Source organism: Pseudophryne corroboree, chromosome 5 (genome assembly GCF_028390025.1).
Source record: "Pseudophryne corroboree isolate aPseCor3 chromosome 5, aPseCor3.hap2, whole genome shotgun sequence".
In the NCBI taxonomy this organism is placed as follows: domain Eukaryota; kingdom Metazoa; phylum Chordata; class Amphibia; order Anura; family Myobatrachidae; genus Pseudophryne; species Pseudophryne corroboree.
The window spans coordinates 407,860,014-407,876,586 of NC_086448.1; the positions used below are offsets into that span (position 1 = coordinate 407,860,014).

General features: G+C 46.7%; 1 protein-coding gene across 3 annotated transcripts in view; it reads right to left on the reverse strand.

The window, feature by feature from the left end:
- Nucleotides 1-16,573, reverse strand: part of CCT5 (chaperonin containing TCP1 subunit 5) — a 187,837-nt gene that overhangs the window by 97,183 nt on the left and 74,081 nt on the right. For all 3 annotated transcript variants that reach the window (XM_063922762.1, XM_063922761.1, XM_063922760.1), the window contains exons 5-6: nucleotides 15,516-15,708; nucleotides 13,173-13,322 (exon numbers count right to left, since the gene is read on the reverse strand). In XM_063922762.1, the coding sequence (XP_063778832.1) occupies nucleotides 13,173-13,322; nucleotides 15,516-15,708 (343 nt within the window). The remainder of the gene's footprint in view (nucleotides 1-13,172; nucleotides 13,323-15,515; nucleotides 15,709-16,573) is intronic.

The window sequence follows — 16,573 nt, forward strand, 5'->3', positions numbered from 1 at the left end:
CTGGCTCCCTCACTTTCTATCCTCTGACATCTCCACCATTATCATGGGTGATTTCAATATTGCTATTGATTGTCCAAAATCTGCTGCGCATGCCTCCAAACTACTCTCTCTAACCTCCTCTCTTGGCCTCTCCCAATGGACTGACTCCTCTACTCATCAGGCGGGCCACTGCCTTGATCTAATATTCACCAGACTATGCTCCATCTCTGAACTCACTAACACTCCTTTCCCCCTATCAGATCACAACCTTATCACCTGCATGCTTTCCTCTGTTAATTCAAACCCTGTGTTGCGGAAGTTCTCCAATCTTCCTCAAACTCGCAGAAATATTAGCACAATTAATCTTCAAGAACTTTCCACTTCACTCCAACAACTGCTTTCACCTATTTCTGCATTCACCTCTCCTGAGATGGCTGTATCACACCTTAATAAGACTCTAGAACTAGCCCTTGATGAAGTGGCTCCAGCTACCCATCACACTCCACGTAGGCCTAGATGTCAACCATGGCACTCCAAATTAACAAGACAACTACAAAAACTCACACGAAAACTTGAACGTCAGTGGCGTAAATCTCGTATTTCAAGTGACTTCCTCACATATAAGACAGTCTACCATTCTTATAAAAATGCCCTGGACATTGCCAAACAAACATATTTCCAAACTCTTATCTCTGCTCAAGCCTCTAACCCCAAACGACTCTTTAATACATTTAAATCACTTCTGAATCCTCCCGCACCTACCCCACCAGCCACTATCAAGGCACAGGATCTTGCTTCCTACTTCAAGGAGAAGATTGATAAGATCCGAGATGAAATGGTATGCTCTTCGGCAGCCAGTGACCTGCTCCGTTCTTTACCTGAACCCTCTGGCACTCTTTCTTCATTTGATCCCACAAATGAAGATGAAGTATCATCACTCTTCTCATCCTGCTTCTCTACTACCTCTCCTCTTGATCCTTTACCCTCACAAATAAGTAAAGCTCTGTCTCTGGTGCTCATCCCTACCTTAACTAACATCTGTAATCTCTCTCTCTCTACTGGTATTTTTCCTTCACTCTTCAAGCATGCAGTTATTACTCCCATTTTAAAAAAACAAAATTCTGACCCTAATGCTCTCTCAAACTACCGCCCTATCTCTCAGCTCCCTTGTCTCTCGAAGCTACTTGAGAGACTTGCCTACACTCGACTCACACACTTTCTTAACTCATACACTCTGTTGGACCCACTTCAGTCAGGCTTCAGTTCCCAACATTCCACAGAGACGGCACTGACTAAAGTGGTTAATGATTTGGTCACTACGAAGTCTAAAGGCCACTACTCACTACTTATTCTTCTAGATCTATCTGCTGCATTTGACACTGTAGACCACTCTCTTCTCATACAGACACTACAATCCCTAGGTCTTAAAGACACAGCCCTTTCTTGGTTCCTCTCGTACCTATCTAATCGCTCCTTCAGTGTTCGCTTCTCTGAATCTACCTCCTCTTCGCTACCTCTTTCAGTTGGAGTACCGCAAGGTTCAGTCTTGGGTCCTCTGCTTTTCTCCATCTATACCTCATCTCTTGGTAAACTAATCAGCTCTTTTGGTTTTCAGTATCATCTGTACGCAGATGATACTCAAATCTACCTATCCTCCCCTGACTTGTCCCTATCTGTACTGGACCGTGTCACTGAATGCCTTTCTGCTATCTCATCCTGGATGACATCTCGCCACCTCAAACTTAATATTTCAAAGACAGAGTTAATTATATTTCCACCGGCCAATAGTAGGCACCAACCTGATATCTCTATCACTGTTGAAAACTCGACTATCTACCCTACCCCACAAGCTCGCTGCCTTGGTGTCATCCTTGACTCTGATCTGTCCTTTGTTCCCCACATTCAATCTGTCTCAAGATCATGTTACATGCATCTAAAAAACATATCCAAAATACGACCATACCTTACACAAGACACTGCTAAAACTCTAATCCACGCTCTCATTATCTCCCGCATTGATTATTGCAATAGTCTCCTAACTGGTCTTCCCAAAACGAGACTCTCACCACTACAATCCATTCTGAATGCAGCGGCGAGGCTTATCTTCCTCGCTAGACGTTCATCGTCTGCAGATCCACTCTGTCAGTCCCTCCATTGGTTACCTGTATTCTACCGCATTCAATATAAAATACTTTTACTCACACACAAGGCCATCAACCAAACTACACCAACGTACATCACTTCGCTTATCACAAAATATCTCCCAACCCGACCTCTGCGCTCTTCACAAGACCTGCGTCTCTCATCCACACTCATTACTCGCTCCCACTCACGACTGCAGGACTTTCATCGGGCTGCACCCACTCTGTGGAATGCCCTACCACACACAATAAGACTCTCCTCTAGTCTCCAAACCTTCAAGCGTTCCCTCAAAACTCACCTCTTTAGGCAAGCGTATCAAATTCCTGAACCGCCCACATAACTTTCATAAACCTTGCTATCAAATTACATCCACTCTGTACAGTCCACACATATCCTCACATGTCTTCTCATTCTATGCAATAGATAGCACCTTTCCTTATGTACATATGCCTATAGATTGTAAGCTTGCGAGCAGGGCCTTCCTACCTCTATGACTGTTATCACCCAGTTTGTAATTGTTATTTCAAATTGTAAAGCGCAACGGAATTTGCTGCGCTATATAAGAAACTGTTAATAAAATAAATAAATAATAAACCGACTGGTACACCCACGGTGTCACTAGAGCGTCCACAGCTATCACCTGAGGATCCCTTGACCTGGCGCAATATCTTTTTAGCTTTTTGTTGAGGCGGGAAGCCATCATGTCCACCTGTGGCCTTTCCCAACGGTGTACAATCATTTGGAAGACTTCTGGATGAAGTCCCCACTCTCCCGGATGGAGGTCGTGCCTGCTGAGGAAGTCTGCTTCCCAGTTGACCACTCCCGGAATGAATACTGCTGACAGTGCTAACACATGATGTTCCGCCCATCGGAGAATACTTGTGGCTTCTGCCATCGCCATCCTGCTTCTTGTGCCGCCCTGACGGTTTACATGGGCGACCGCCGTGATGTTGTCTGACTGGATCAGCACTGGCTGGTGTTGAAGCAGGGGTCTTGCCTGACTTAGGGCATTGTAAATGGCCCTTAGTTCCAGAATATTTATGTGTAGGGAAGTCTGACTTGTCCATAGTCCTTGGAAGTTTCTTCCCTGTGTGACTGCCCCCCAACCTCGAAGGCTGGCATCCGTGGTCACCAGGATCCAGTCCTGTATGCCGAATCTGCGGCCCTCTAGAAGATGAGCACTCTGCAGCCACCACAGCAGCGACACCCTGGCCCTCGGAGACAGGGTTATCAGCAGATGCATCTGAAGATGCGATGCATGGAACCTTCCGAATGGAATTGCTTTGTAAGAAGCCACCATCTTTCCCAGGACTCGCGTGCAGTGGTGCACCGACACCTGTTTTGGTTTTAGGAGGTCTCTGACTAGAGACGACAACTCCTTGGCCTTCTCCTCCGGGAGAAACACTTTTTTCTGATCTGTGTCCAGAACCATCCCCAGGAACAGTAGACGTATTATAGGAACCAGCTGCTACTTTGGAATATTCAGGATCCAGCCGTGCTGTTGTAGCACTTCCCGAGCTAGTGCTACTCCGATCAACAACTGTTCCCTGGACCTCGCCTTTATAAGGAGATCGTCCAAGTACGGGATAATTAAAACTCCCTTTTTCCGAAGGAGTATCATCATTTCGGCCATTACCTTGGTAAATACCCTCGGTGCCGTGGACAGACCAAACGGCAACGTCTGGAATTGGTAATGACAGTCCTGTACCACAAATCTGAGGTACTCCTGGTGAGGAGGGTAAATGGGGACATGCAGGTAAGCATCCTTGATGTCCAGTGATACCATGTAATCCCCCTCGTCCAGACTTGCAATCACCGCCCTGAGCGATTCCATCTTGAACTTGAACCTTCTTATATAAGTGTTCAAAGATTTTAAATTTAAAATGGGTCTCACCGAACCGTCCGGTTTCGGTACCACAAACATTGTGGAATAGTAACCCCGTCCTTGTTGAAGGATGGGTACCTTGATTATCACCTGCTGAGAATACAGCTTGTGAATCGCCTCCAGCACTGCCTCCCTGTCCGGGGGAGCTGTCGGCAAGGCAGATTTGAGGAAACTGCAAGGGGGAGACGTCTCCAATTCCAGCTTGTACCCCTGAGATACTACCTGTAGAATCCAGGGATCCACCCGTGAACGAGCCCACTGGTTGCTGAAGTTCTTGAGACGGGCCCCCACCGTACCTGGCTCCGCCTGTGGAGCCCCAGCGTCATGCGGTGAACTTAGTGGAAGCGGGGGAGGACTTTTGTTCCTGGGAACTGGCTGTATGTTGCAGCTTTTTCCCTCTACCTCTGCCTCTGGGCAGAAAGGACGCGCCTCTAACCCGCTTGCCTCTCTGGGGCCGAAAGGACTGTACCTGATAATACGGTGCTTTCTTTGGCTGTGAGGGAACATGGGGTAAAAATGCTGACTTCCCAGCTGTCGCTGTGGAAACGAGGTCCGAGAGACCATCCCCAAACAACTCCTCACCCTTGTAAGGCAAAACTTCCATGTGCCTTTTAGAATCTGCATCTCCTGTCCACTGCCGAGTCCACAATCCTCTCCTGGCAGAAATGGACATTGCGTTTATTTTAGATGCCAGCCGGCAAATATCCCTCTGTGCATCTCTCATGTATAAGACAGCGTCTTTAATATGCTCTACGGTTAGCAATATAGTGTCCCTGTCTAGGGTATCAATGTTTTCCGACAGGGAATTTGACCACGCAGCTGCAGCACTGCACATCCATGCTGTAGCAATAGCCGGTCTCAGTATAATTCCTGAGTGTGTATATACAGACTTCAGGATAGCCTCCTGCTTTCTATCTGCAGGCTCCTTTAGGGCGGCCGTGTCCGGAGACGGTAGTGCCACCTTTTTTGACAGACGTGTGAGCGCTTTATCCACCCTAGGGGATGTCTCCCAACGTGACCTGTCCTCTGGCGGGAAAGGGTACGCCATTAGTAACTTTTTAGAAAATTACCAGTTTCTTATCGGGGGAAGCCCACGCTTCTTCACACACTTCATTTAATTCATCAGATGGGGGAAAAACCACTGGTAGCTTTTTCTCCCCAAACAGAATACCCTTTTTTGTGGTACCTGGGGTAATATCAGAAATGTGTAACACATTTTTCATTGCCGTAATCATATAACGAGTGGCTCTATTGGAATGTACACTAGTCTCATCGTCGTCAACACTGGAGTCAGTATCCGTGTCGACATCTGTGTCTGCCATCTGAGGTAGTGGGCGTTTTAGAGCCCCTGATGGCTTTTGAGACACCTGGGCAGGCACGGGCTGAGAAGCCGGCTGTCCCACATCTGCTATGTCGTCAAACCTTTTATGTAAGGATTTGACACTGTCGCGTAATTCCTTCCACATGTCCATCCATTCAGGTGTCGACCCCGCAGGGGGTGACATCACATTTATCGGCACCTGCTCCGCCTCCACATAAGCCTCCTCATCAAACATGTCGACACAGCCGTACCGACACACCGCACTGAACGAGGACAGGACCCCACAAAGTCCTTTGGGGAGACAGAGAGAGAGTATGCCAGCACACACCAGAGCGCTATATAATGCAGGGATACACACTACACAAGTGAGTTTTCCCTATAGCAGAGATATAGATAGATTATATATATATATATATATATATATATATATATATATATATATATATATATATATATATATATATATATATATATATATAGTATATGCGCCTAAATTTAGTGCCCCCCCTCTCTTTTTTACCCTATGTAGTCTGGAAACTGCAGGGGAGAGCCTTGGGAGCGTCCTTCCAGCGGAGCTGTGAGGGACAATGGCGCCAGTGTGCTGAGGGAGATAGCCCCGCCCCTTTTCCGGCTGACTTCTCCCGCTTTTTAAATGTACATTTGGCAGGGGTATTTTACACATATATAGTCTTTATGACTATATTATGTGGTATTTGCCAGCAAGGTACTCTTATTGCAGCCCAGGGCGCCCCCCCCCAGCGCCCTGCACCCATCAGTGACCGGAGTATGTGGTGTGCATGGGGAGCAATGGCGCACAGCTGCAGTGCTGTACGCTACCTTGATGAAGACCGAAGTTTTCTGCCGCCGATTTCCAGGAACGTCTTCTTGCTTCTGGCTCTGTAAGGGAGACGGCGGCGCGGCTCCGGGACCGGACGACCGAGACTGGGCCTGTGTTCGATCCCTCTGGAGCTAATGGTGTCCAGTAGCCTAGAAGCCCAAGCTAGCTGCAAGCAGGTAGGTTCGCTTCTCTCCCCCTTAGTCCCACGTAGCAGTGAGTCTGTTGCCAGCAGATCTCACTGAAAATAAAAAACCTAAAATATACTTTTTCTAGGAGCTCAGGAGAACCCCTAGTGTGCATCCAGCTCGGCCGGGCACAAAATTCTAACTGAGGTCTGGAGGAGGGGCATAGAGGGATGAGCCAGTGCACACCAGGTAGTCCTAAATCTTTCTTAGTTGTGCCCAGTCTCCTGCGGAGCCGCTATTCCCCATGGTCCTTACGGAGTTCCCAGCATCCACTAGGACGTCAGAGAAAATATATATATATATATATATATATATATATATATATATATATATATATATATATATATATATATATATATATATATATATATATATATATATATATATATATATATATATATTACATACATACTGCTCTAAAAAATAAAGGGAACACTAAAACAACACATCCTAGATCTGAATGAAATATTCTTATTAAATACTTTGTTCTTTACATAGTTGAATGTGCTGACAACAAAATCACACAAAAATTATCAATGGAAATCTAATTTATTAACCCATGGAGGTCTGGATTTGGAGTCACCCTCAAAATTAAAGTGGAAAAACACACTACAGGCTGATCCAACTTTGATGTAATGTCCTTAAAACAGGGGTGGGGAACCTTTTTTCTACCGAGGGCCATTTGGATATTTATAAAATCCTTCGGGGGCCATACAAAAATTCTCAACTTAAAAAATTACCCTGCCCCCCAGTAGGTCTGCCCCTTAGAGGTACTGTGTGCGCGCACCGGAGGCGCGCACGTGCCCAAAAAATAAGAATTTACTCACCGGTAATTCTATTTCTCATAGTCCGTAGTGGATGCTGGGTACTCCGTAAGGACCATGGGGAATAGACGGGCCCCGCAGGAGACTGGGCACTCTAAAGAAAGATTAGGTACTATATCTGGTGTGCACTGGCTCCTCCCTCTATGCCCCTCCTCCAGACCTCAGTTAGGGAAACTGTGCCCGGACAGAGCTGACATTACTAGGAAAGGATTTGGAATCCACGGTAAGACTCATACCAGCCACACCAATCACACCGTACACTTGTGATAACTATACCCAAGTAACAGTATGAACAACAACTGAGCCTCATTCAACAGATGGCTCAACAATAACCCTTTAGTTAAGCAATAACTATATACATGTATTGCAGAAAGTCCGCACTTGGGACGGGCTCCCAGCATCCACTACGGACTACGAGAAATAGAATTACCGGTGAGTAAATTCTTATTTTCTCTGACGTCCTAGTGGATGCTGGGTACTCCGTAAGGACCATGGGGATTATACCAAAGCTCCCAAACGGGCGGGAGAGTGCGGATGACTCTGCAGCACCGAATGAGCAAACTCAAGGTCCTCCCCTCAGCCAAGGTATCAAACTTGTAGAATTTTTCAAAAGTGTTTGATCCTGACCAAGTAGCAGCTCGGCAAAGTTGTAAAGCCGAGACCCCTCGGGCAGCTGCCCAAGAAGAGCCCACCTTCCTCGTGGAATGGGCTTTTACAGATTTAGGATGCGGCAGTCCAGCCGCAGAATGCGCAAGCTGAATCGTGCTACAGATCCAGCGAGCAATAGTCTGCTTTGAAGCAGGAGCACCCAGCTTGTTGGGTGCATGCAGGATAAATAGCGAGTCCGTTTTTCTGACTCTAGCCGTCCTGGAAACATAAATTTTCAAGGCCCTGACTACGTCCAGTAACTTGGAGTCCTCCAAGTCCCTAGTAGCCGCAGGCACCACGATAGGTTGGTTCAAGTGAAAAGCTGATACCACCTTAGGAAGAAACTGGGGACAAGTCCACAATTCTGCCCTATCCATATGGAAAATCAAATAGGGGCTTTTACATGACAAAGACGCCAATTCTGACACACGCCTTGCCGAAGCCAAGGCCAAAAGCATGACCACTTTCCACGCGAGATGTTTTAAATCCACGGTTTTGAGTGGCTCAAACCAATGTGACTTTAGGAAACCCAACACCACGTTGAGGTCCCACTGGAGGCACAAAAGGAGGCTGAATATGCAGCACTCCCTTGACAAATGTCTGAACTTCAGGCAGCGAAGCCAGTTCTTTTTGGAAGAAAATCGACAGAGCCGAAATCTGGATCTTAATGGAACCCAGTTTTAGGCCCATAGTCACCCCTGACTGTAGGAAGTGCAGAAATCGACCTAGCTGGAATTCCTCCGTTGGGGCCTTCCTGGCCTCACACCACGCAACATATTTTCGCCATATGCGGTGATAATGTTGTACGGTTACATCTTTTCTAGCTTTAATAAGCGTAGGAATGACTCCCTCCGGAATACCCTTTTCTTTTAGGATCCGGTGTTCAACCGCCATGCCGTTAAACGCAGCCGCGGTAAGTCTTGGAACAGACAGGGCCCCTGCAGCAGCAGGTCCTGTCTGAGCGGCAGAGGCCATGGGTCCTCTGAGATTAATTCTTGAAGTTCCGGGTACCAAGACCTTCTTGGCCAATCTGGAACAATGAGAATAGTTCTTACTCTTTTCTTTATTATCCTCAGTACCTTGGGTATGAGAGGAAGAGGGAACACGTAAACCGACCGGTACACCCACGGTGTCACTAGAGCGTCCACAGCTATCGCCTGAGGGTCTCTTGACCTTGCGCAATATTTTTCTAGCTTTTTGTTTAAGCGGGACGCCATCATGTCCACCTGTGGCTTTTCCCAACGGTTTACAATCAGTTGGAAGACTTCTGGATGAAGTCCCCACTCTCCCGGGTGGAGGTCGTGCCTGCTGAGGAAGTCTGCTTCCCAGTTGTCCACTCCCGGAATGAGCACTGCTGACAGTGCTAACACGTGATTTTCCGCCCATCGGAGAATCCTTGTGGCTTCTACCATCGCCGTCCTGCTTCTTGTGCCGCCCTGTCGATTTACATGGGCGACTGCCGTGATGTTGTCTGACTGGATCAGAACCGGCTGGTTTTGAAGCAGGGGCTTTGCTTGACTTAGGGCATTGTAAATGGGCCTCAGTTCCAGAACATTTATGTGTAGGGAAGTCTCCTGACTTGACCAAAGTCCTTGGAAGTTTCTTCCCTGTGTGACTGCACCCCAGCCCCGAAGGCTGGCATCCGTGGTCACCAGGACCCAGTCCTGTATGCCGAATCTGCGGCCCTCTCTGAGATGAGCACTCTGCAGCCACCACAGCAGAGACACCCTGGTCCTTGGAGACAGGGTTATCAACCGATGCATTTGAAGATGCGATCCGGACCATTGGTCCAACAGGTCCCACTGAAAGGTTCTGGCATGGAACCTGCCGAATGGAATCGCTTCGTAGGAAGCTACCATCTTTCCCAGGACTCGCGTGCAATGATGCACCGACACCTGTTTTGGTTTCAGGAGGCCTCTCACTAGAGATGACAGCTCCTTGGCTTTCTCCTCTGGGAGAAACTTTTTTCTGGACTGTGTCCAGAATCATCCCCAGGAACAGTAGACGTGTCGCCGGAACCAGCTGAGACTTTGGAATATTCAGAATCCAACCGTGCTGGTGTAGCACCTCCTGAGATAATGCTTCGCCGACCAACAACTGCTCTCTGGACCTCGCCCTTATCAGGAGATCGTCCAAGTATGAGATAATTAAAACTCCCTTTTTCCGAAGGAGTATCATCATTTCGGCCATTACCTTGGTAAATACCCTCGGTGCCGTGGACAGGCCGAACGGCAACGTCTGGAATTGGTAATGACAATCCTGTAGCACAAATCTGAGGTACTCCTGGTGAGGATGGTAAATGGGGACATGCAGGTAAGCATCCTTGATGTCCAGAGATACCATGTAATCTCCCTCTTCCAGGTTTGCAATAACCGCCCTGAGCGATTCCATCTTGAACTTGAATTTTCATAAATAGGTGTTCAAGGATTTCAAATTTAAAATGGGTCTCACCGAACCGTCCGGTTTCGGTACCACAAACATTGTGGAATAGTAACCCCGTCCTTGCTGAAGTAGGGGCACCTTGACTATCACCTGCTGGGAATACAGCTTGTGAATTGCCTCTAACACAGCCTCCCTTTCTGAAGGAGTCGTTGGTAAGGCAGATTTGAGGAAACGGCAGGGGGGGGGGGGGGGATGTCTCGAATTCCAGCCTGTACCCCTGAGATACCACCTGAAGGATCCAGGGATCTACCTGTGAGCGAGCCCACTGATTGCTGAAGTTTTTGAGACGGCCCCCCACCGTACCTGGCTCCGCCTGCTGAGCCCCAGCGTCATGCGGCGGACTTAGCAGAAGAAGCGGGGGAGGACCTTTGTTCCTGGGAAGTGGCTGTATGCTGCAGCTTTTTTCCCCTACCTCTGCCTCTGGGCAGAAAGGACGCGCCTCTACCCCGTCTGCTCTTTTGGGGGGCGAAAGGACTGCACCTGATAATACGGTGCTCCCTTTGGTTGTGAGGGGACATGTGGCAAAAATGCTGACTTCCCAGCTGTTGCTGTGGACACTAAGTCTTAAAGACCATCCCCGAACAACTCCTCACCCTTATAAAGGCAAAACTTCCATGTGCCTTTTAGAATCTGCATCACCTGTCCACTGCCGGGTCCATAACCCTCTCCTGGCACAAATGGACAGTGCACTTATTTTTGATGCCAGCCGGCAAATATCCCTCTGTGCATCTCTTATGTAAAAGACAGCGTCTTTAATATGCTCTACGTTTAGCAATATAGTGTCCCTGTCTAGGGTGTCAATGTTTTCTTACAGGGAGTCTGACCATGCAGCTGCAGCACTGCACATCCATGCTGAGGCAATAGCTGGTCTCAGTATAATACCAGTGTGTGTATATATAGCTTTCTGGAGAGCCTCCTGCTTTCTGTCAGCAGGTTCCTTTAGGGCGGCCGTATCCTGGGACGGCAGTGCCACCTTTTTTGATAAGCGCGTAAGTGCTTTATCCACCCTAGGGGGTGTTTCCCAACGTGACCTATCCTCTGGCGGGAAAGGGTACGCCATTAGTCATTTTTTTGAAATTACCAATTTTTTATCGGGGGAAGCCCACGCTAGTTCACACACTTCATTCAATTCTTCAGAAGGGGGAAAAAACTACTGGTTTAATACCCTTTTTAGTGGTACCTGGGGGTCACCTCGGAAATGTGTAAAACATTTTTCATTGCCTCAATCATATAACGAGTGGCCCTATTGGACATTACATTAGTCTCTTCGTCGTCGACACTGGTATCAGTATCCGTGTCGACATCTGTGTCTGTCATCTGAGGTAGCGGGCGTTTTAGAGCCCCTGATGACTTTTGAGACGTCTGGGCAGGCACGGGCTGAGAAGCCGGCTGCCCCGCATTTGGCATGTCGTCAAATTTTTTATGTAAGGAGTCGACACTTTCGCGTAATTCCTTCCACAAGTCCATCCACTCCGGTGTCTGCCCCGCAGGGGGTGACAACACATTTATAGGCACCTGCTCCTCCTCCACATAAGTCTCCTCATCAAACATGTCGACACAGCCGTACCGACACACCGCACACACACAGGGAATGCTCTGACAGAAGACAGGACCCCACAAAGCCCTTTGGGGAGACAGAGAGAGAGTATGCCAGCACACACCAGAGCGCTATATAAATCAGGGATTAATTAAATTATATCCCCTTATAGCTGCTATATGTATATTGCGCCTAAATTTAGTGCCCCCCCCTCTCTTTTTTACCCTTTTCTGTAGTGTAGACTGCAGGGGAGAGCCAGGGAGCTTCCTTCCAGCGGAGCTGTGAGGGAGAAATGGCGCCAGTGTGCTGAAGGAGATAGCTCCGCCCCTTTCTCGGCGGACTTTTCTCCCGCTTTTTTATGGATTCTGGCAGGGGTATTTATCACATATATAGCCTCTGGGGCTATATATTGTGATATATTTGCCAGCCAAGGTGTATTTATTGCTTCTCAGGGCGCCCCCCCCCCAGCGCCCTGCACCCTCAGTGACCGGAGTGTGAAGTGTGTATGAGGAGCAATGGCGCACAGCTGCAGTGCTGTGCGCTACCTTGGTGAAGACTGATGTCTTCTGCCGCCGATTTCCAGGATTCTTCTTGCTTCTGGCTCTGTAAGGGGGCCGGCGGCGCGGCTCCGGGACCGAACACCAATGGCCGGTTCCATGCGGTCGATCCCTCTGGAGCTAATGGTGTCCAGTAGCCTAAGAAGCCCAAGCTACCACCAGTTAGGTAGGTTCGCTTCTTCTCCCCTTAGTCCCTCGCTGCAGTGAGTCTGTTGCCAGCAGATCTCACTGTAAAATAAAAAACCTAAAATATACTTTCTCTCTAGGAGCTCAGGAGAGCCCCTAGTGTGCATCCAGCTCAGCCGGGCACAGGATTCTAACTGAAGTCGGGTCATAGTGGGAGGAGCCAGTGCACACCAGGTAGTCCTAAATCTTTCTTAGCTGTGCCCAGTCTCCTGCGGAGCCGCTATTCCCCATGGTCCTTACGGAGTCCCCAGCATCCACTAGGACGTCAGAGAAATGTAGTTTTTCCCATTTATGATTCCCTGCTATTTTTATACACGTTTTGAGTAACGATCCCACCCTGACGCACTTGATTTGAGGATCTTTATACTCGTTAAACTCTTCCCTCCTGCATGGTAGGGTGTGCATGTGTGTTCTTCTCTCCTGAATAGGGTTCTACATAATGCTCCTGCCTAAATCCTTTGGAATCCAACGGATTTGCCCGAGCCAGTGGGCGGAAATATATGGACGGGCCTGTTGCATCCTGGGAGGACAGAAAGCTTGTGATCGTTTGGTGCCAATTCGCTATCGCTCCATCATATCCCATTGTGGATAACCTGTGGACCCTGCCGGAGAAAAACATGATACCAACCTGCTTGATCATCTCAAGGAACTTTTCTTTCTCATATATCTGAAGTGCTTTATAGTCCTCCACAGAGGTCACATCAAGCTTATGCTTAGTCTTGGGCTTAGGTGGCTCAAATGGACAGGTAAGAATAGCGATTTTAGCATCTTTTACTTCCTGGAATGAAATTAATAAAAAATACAGCTAAGACAAATGTGACAACTCAAAACGAATATACAAGGTGAGACAAACACCCAAGGGGAATGGTAAATGCTATACACAATTTTACACTCTAAAAGTGCATGTAATACAGTTTATTTTCAATTGGTTTTGTATGATATCATCCAGATGGTGGTACACATTTGTAGCCAATTTCTGAATTTGAGTAATTTGGTAGGTTATTTCCAGAGTTATCGATGCAATATCTTGATGAAGCTTACTTTCATTTGTCCGGCTATGTTAACCAGCAGAATTTTCAATACTGGGTGGAAAACAATCCTCACCAGCATCATGAAAAGCTTCTACACAAATAGAAGTGAAGGTCTACAAACCAAGGATAAAAAAAAATAAAAAAAAATATATCTACTAAAATGTCGGTCCTCTGAAAAGTATAATCAGTACTCGATTTGGGCTACTTTTGCATGAATTACTGCATCAATGCGGCGTGGCACGGCACTGCTGAGGTGTTATGTAAGACCAGGATGCTTCAATAGCGCCCTTCAGCTCTTCTGCATTGTTTGGTCTTAGGTTTCTCCTCGCTCTCTTGGCAATGCCCCATAGATTCTCTTTTTTCTTTGGTCCAGGTGAGAAGCTTCTTACGTTGATTGTTCAGGAGGGGCTTGACAAGAGGAATACGACATTTGAAGCCCATGTACAGGATCAGTCTGTGTGTGGTGGCTCTTAATGCACTAACTCCAACCTCAGTCAAATACTTGTGAAGCTCTGCCACACTTTTGAATGGCCTTTTCCTGACAAGGGGGAAAAAAAAAAAAAAAAAAAGACTGGCCCAAAGTCTTCTTTTCGGAGGAGAGGACATTTTGCATCTCATTTGGAAACCAAGGTCCCAGAGTATGGAGGAAGAATGGAGAGGCACACATTTCAATTCGCTTGAAGTCCAGTGTGAAGTTTACAGTCTGTGTTGATATGGGGAGTCATGTCGTCTGCTGGTGTTGGTCCACTGTGCTTTATTAAATAGTCCCGAGTCAACGCAGCCATCTACCAGGACATTTTAGAGCACTACATGCTTCCTTCAGCAGACAAGCTTTATGGAGAGATTGACTTCGTTTTCCAGCAGGACTTGGCACCTGCCCACACTGCCAATAGAACCAAAACCTGGTTCAGTGACCGTAGGATTACTGTGCTGGATTGGCCAGCAAACTCGCCTGACCTGAATGCCATAGAGTATCTATATGGCATTGCCAAGAGAAAGATGAGAGATAAGAGACCGAACAATGCAGAACAGCTTAAGGCTATTGAAGCATCCTGGTCTTCCATAACACCTCAGTAGTGCCACAGACTGATAGAAGCCATGCCACATTGAGGCAGTAATTCATGCAAAAAAGGGTCCAAACCAAGTACAGAGTAAATATGCATGATTATACTTTTCAGAGGGCCGACATTTTTGTATTTAAAGTCTTTATTGATTATATGTAATATTCTCATTTTCAGAGAATTTGGATTTGGGGTTATTTTAGGATGTAAGCTACAATCATCAAAATTCGAACAAATAAAGGCTTGAAATATCTCACTTTGCACGTAATGAGTCAATATATTAGTTTCATCTTTTAAGTTGAACTACTGAAATAAGTGAACTTTTGCACGATATTCTAATTTTCGGAGTTTCACCTGTGTACTTCTTGTTTGCATTTAAAGTTTGAACTAAATTGCATCTGTGGATGGACTTTTAAAAGTACTGAAAACACACCTCTTGTCAAACTATCTAACGCCTGAACCCAATGCTGCCAAAGGGTTATGCAGGGCTTCAGTGAGTAAATCTACAGGCTGAACTCGAAAATCAATCAGGAAGGCTGAAGGAAGTTGTTCGTAAGGAAAGATCAGCTGTTGTCTTAAATCGCCCAAGGGGATAAAATGTCAATTTACACCTCTTGTTAAGCTATACCGATGGGGACAGATTTCAATAAAATTAGAAGAAAAAAAAAAAAAAAAAAAAAAAAAACACCATGACAGACATTAACACATTTCTTTAAGTAAACTTCTGTACTTAATATATACTCTTAAAATTCGGTAAGTCTTTGTAGTTATTGTATAGGTAATACAGTAATCTTAACATAAGTAAACATTTCATAAAGGTACTACACACTGGCAGCACTTATTTTAGTACTCCATGCACAGTTGCGCTTTCAAATTTACCTTTGGCATCTGTGGGTGGCTGAAGTCCTTATCTACAATTACTCCTTTTATTAACTTTGTATCCTCAAGTTTCCCTCCAACTTTACCCTCAACTTTTATCAACTCAAAATCCACATCTTTGCGGTCCATATCAGCAACAGTAAGAATAGCATTCACTGCAATTTCAGCCATGTGTCTGTGGCAGCGGTTAATTCTACAAAAGAAGGGGAATGGGAAATGGCATAATATTAGGAAGTTATATGAAAGGAAGTCAGAAGAGGAAGGTAATTCACTATACATAAGCAAAAATAGGATTTTGATACCTACCGGTAAATCCTTTTCTCCTAGTCCATAGAGGATGCTGGGGTCCACTTCATGACCATGGGGTTTATACCAAAGCTCCAGTACGGGCAGGAGAGTGCAAATGACCCTGCAGCACCGATTGACCGAACTTGAGGTCTTCATCGGCCAAGGTGTCAAACTTGTAGAACTTAGCAAATGTGTTTGACCCTGACCAAGTAGCTGCTCGGCAAAGTTGTAATGCCAAGACCCCCCGGGTAGCCGCCCAGGATGAGCCCACCTTCCTAGTAGAATGATCCTTCAACGACGTAGGCAACGGCAATCCAGCCGTAGAATGTGCATGCCGAATCGTACCTCTGATCCAGCGCGCAATAGTCTGCTTGGAAGCAGGACACCCAATCCTGTTGGGAGCATACAGGACAAACAGAGCCTCTGTTTTCCGAATCCTAGCTGTTCTAGTGACATAAATCTTCAAAGCTCTAACCACATCTAGAGACTTTGACTCAGCGAATGTGTCAGTAACTACTGGCACCACAACAGGTTGGTTTATGCGGAAAGACGAAACCACCTTTGGAAGAAAAAGTTGGCGAGTTCTCAACTCTGCCCTATCTTCATGGAAGACCAGGTAAGGGCTCTTGTGAGACAAGGCCTCCAATTCAGACACCCGCCTTGCGGATGCCAATGCCAAAAGCATCACCACTTTCCAAGTGAGAATCTTCAACTCTCTCTCTTGTAGAGGCTCAAACCAATCCGATTGAAGGAACTGCAACCCCACATTA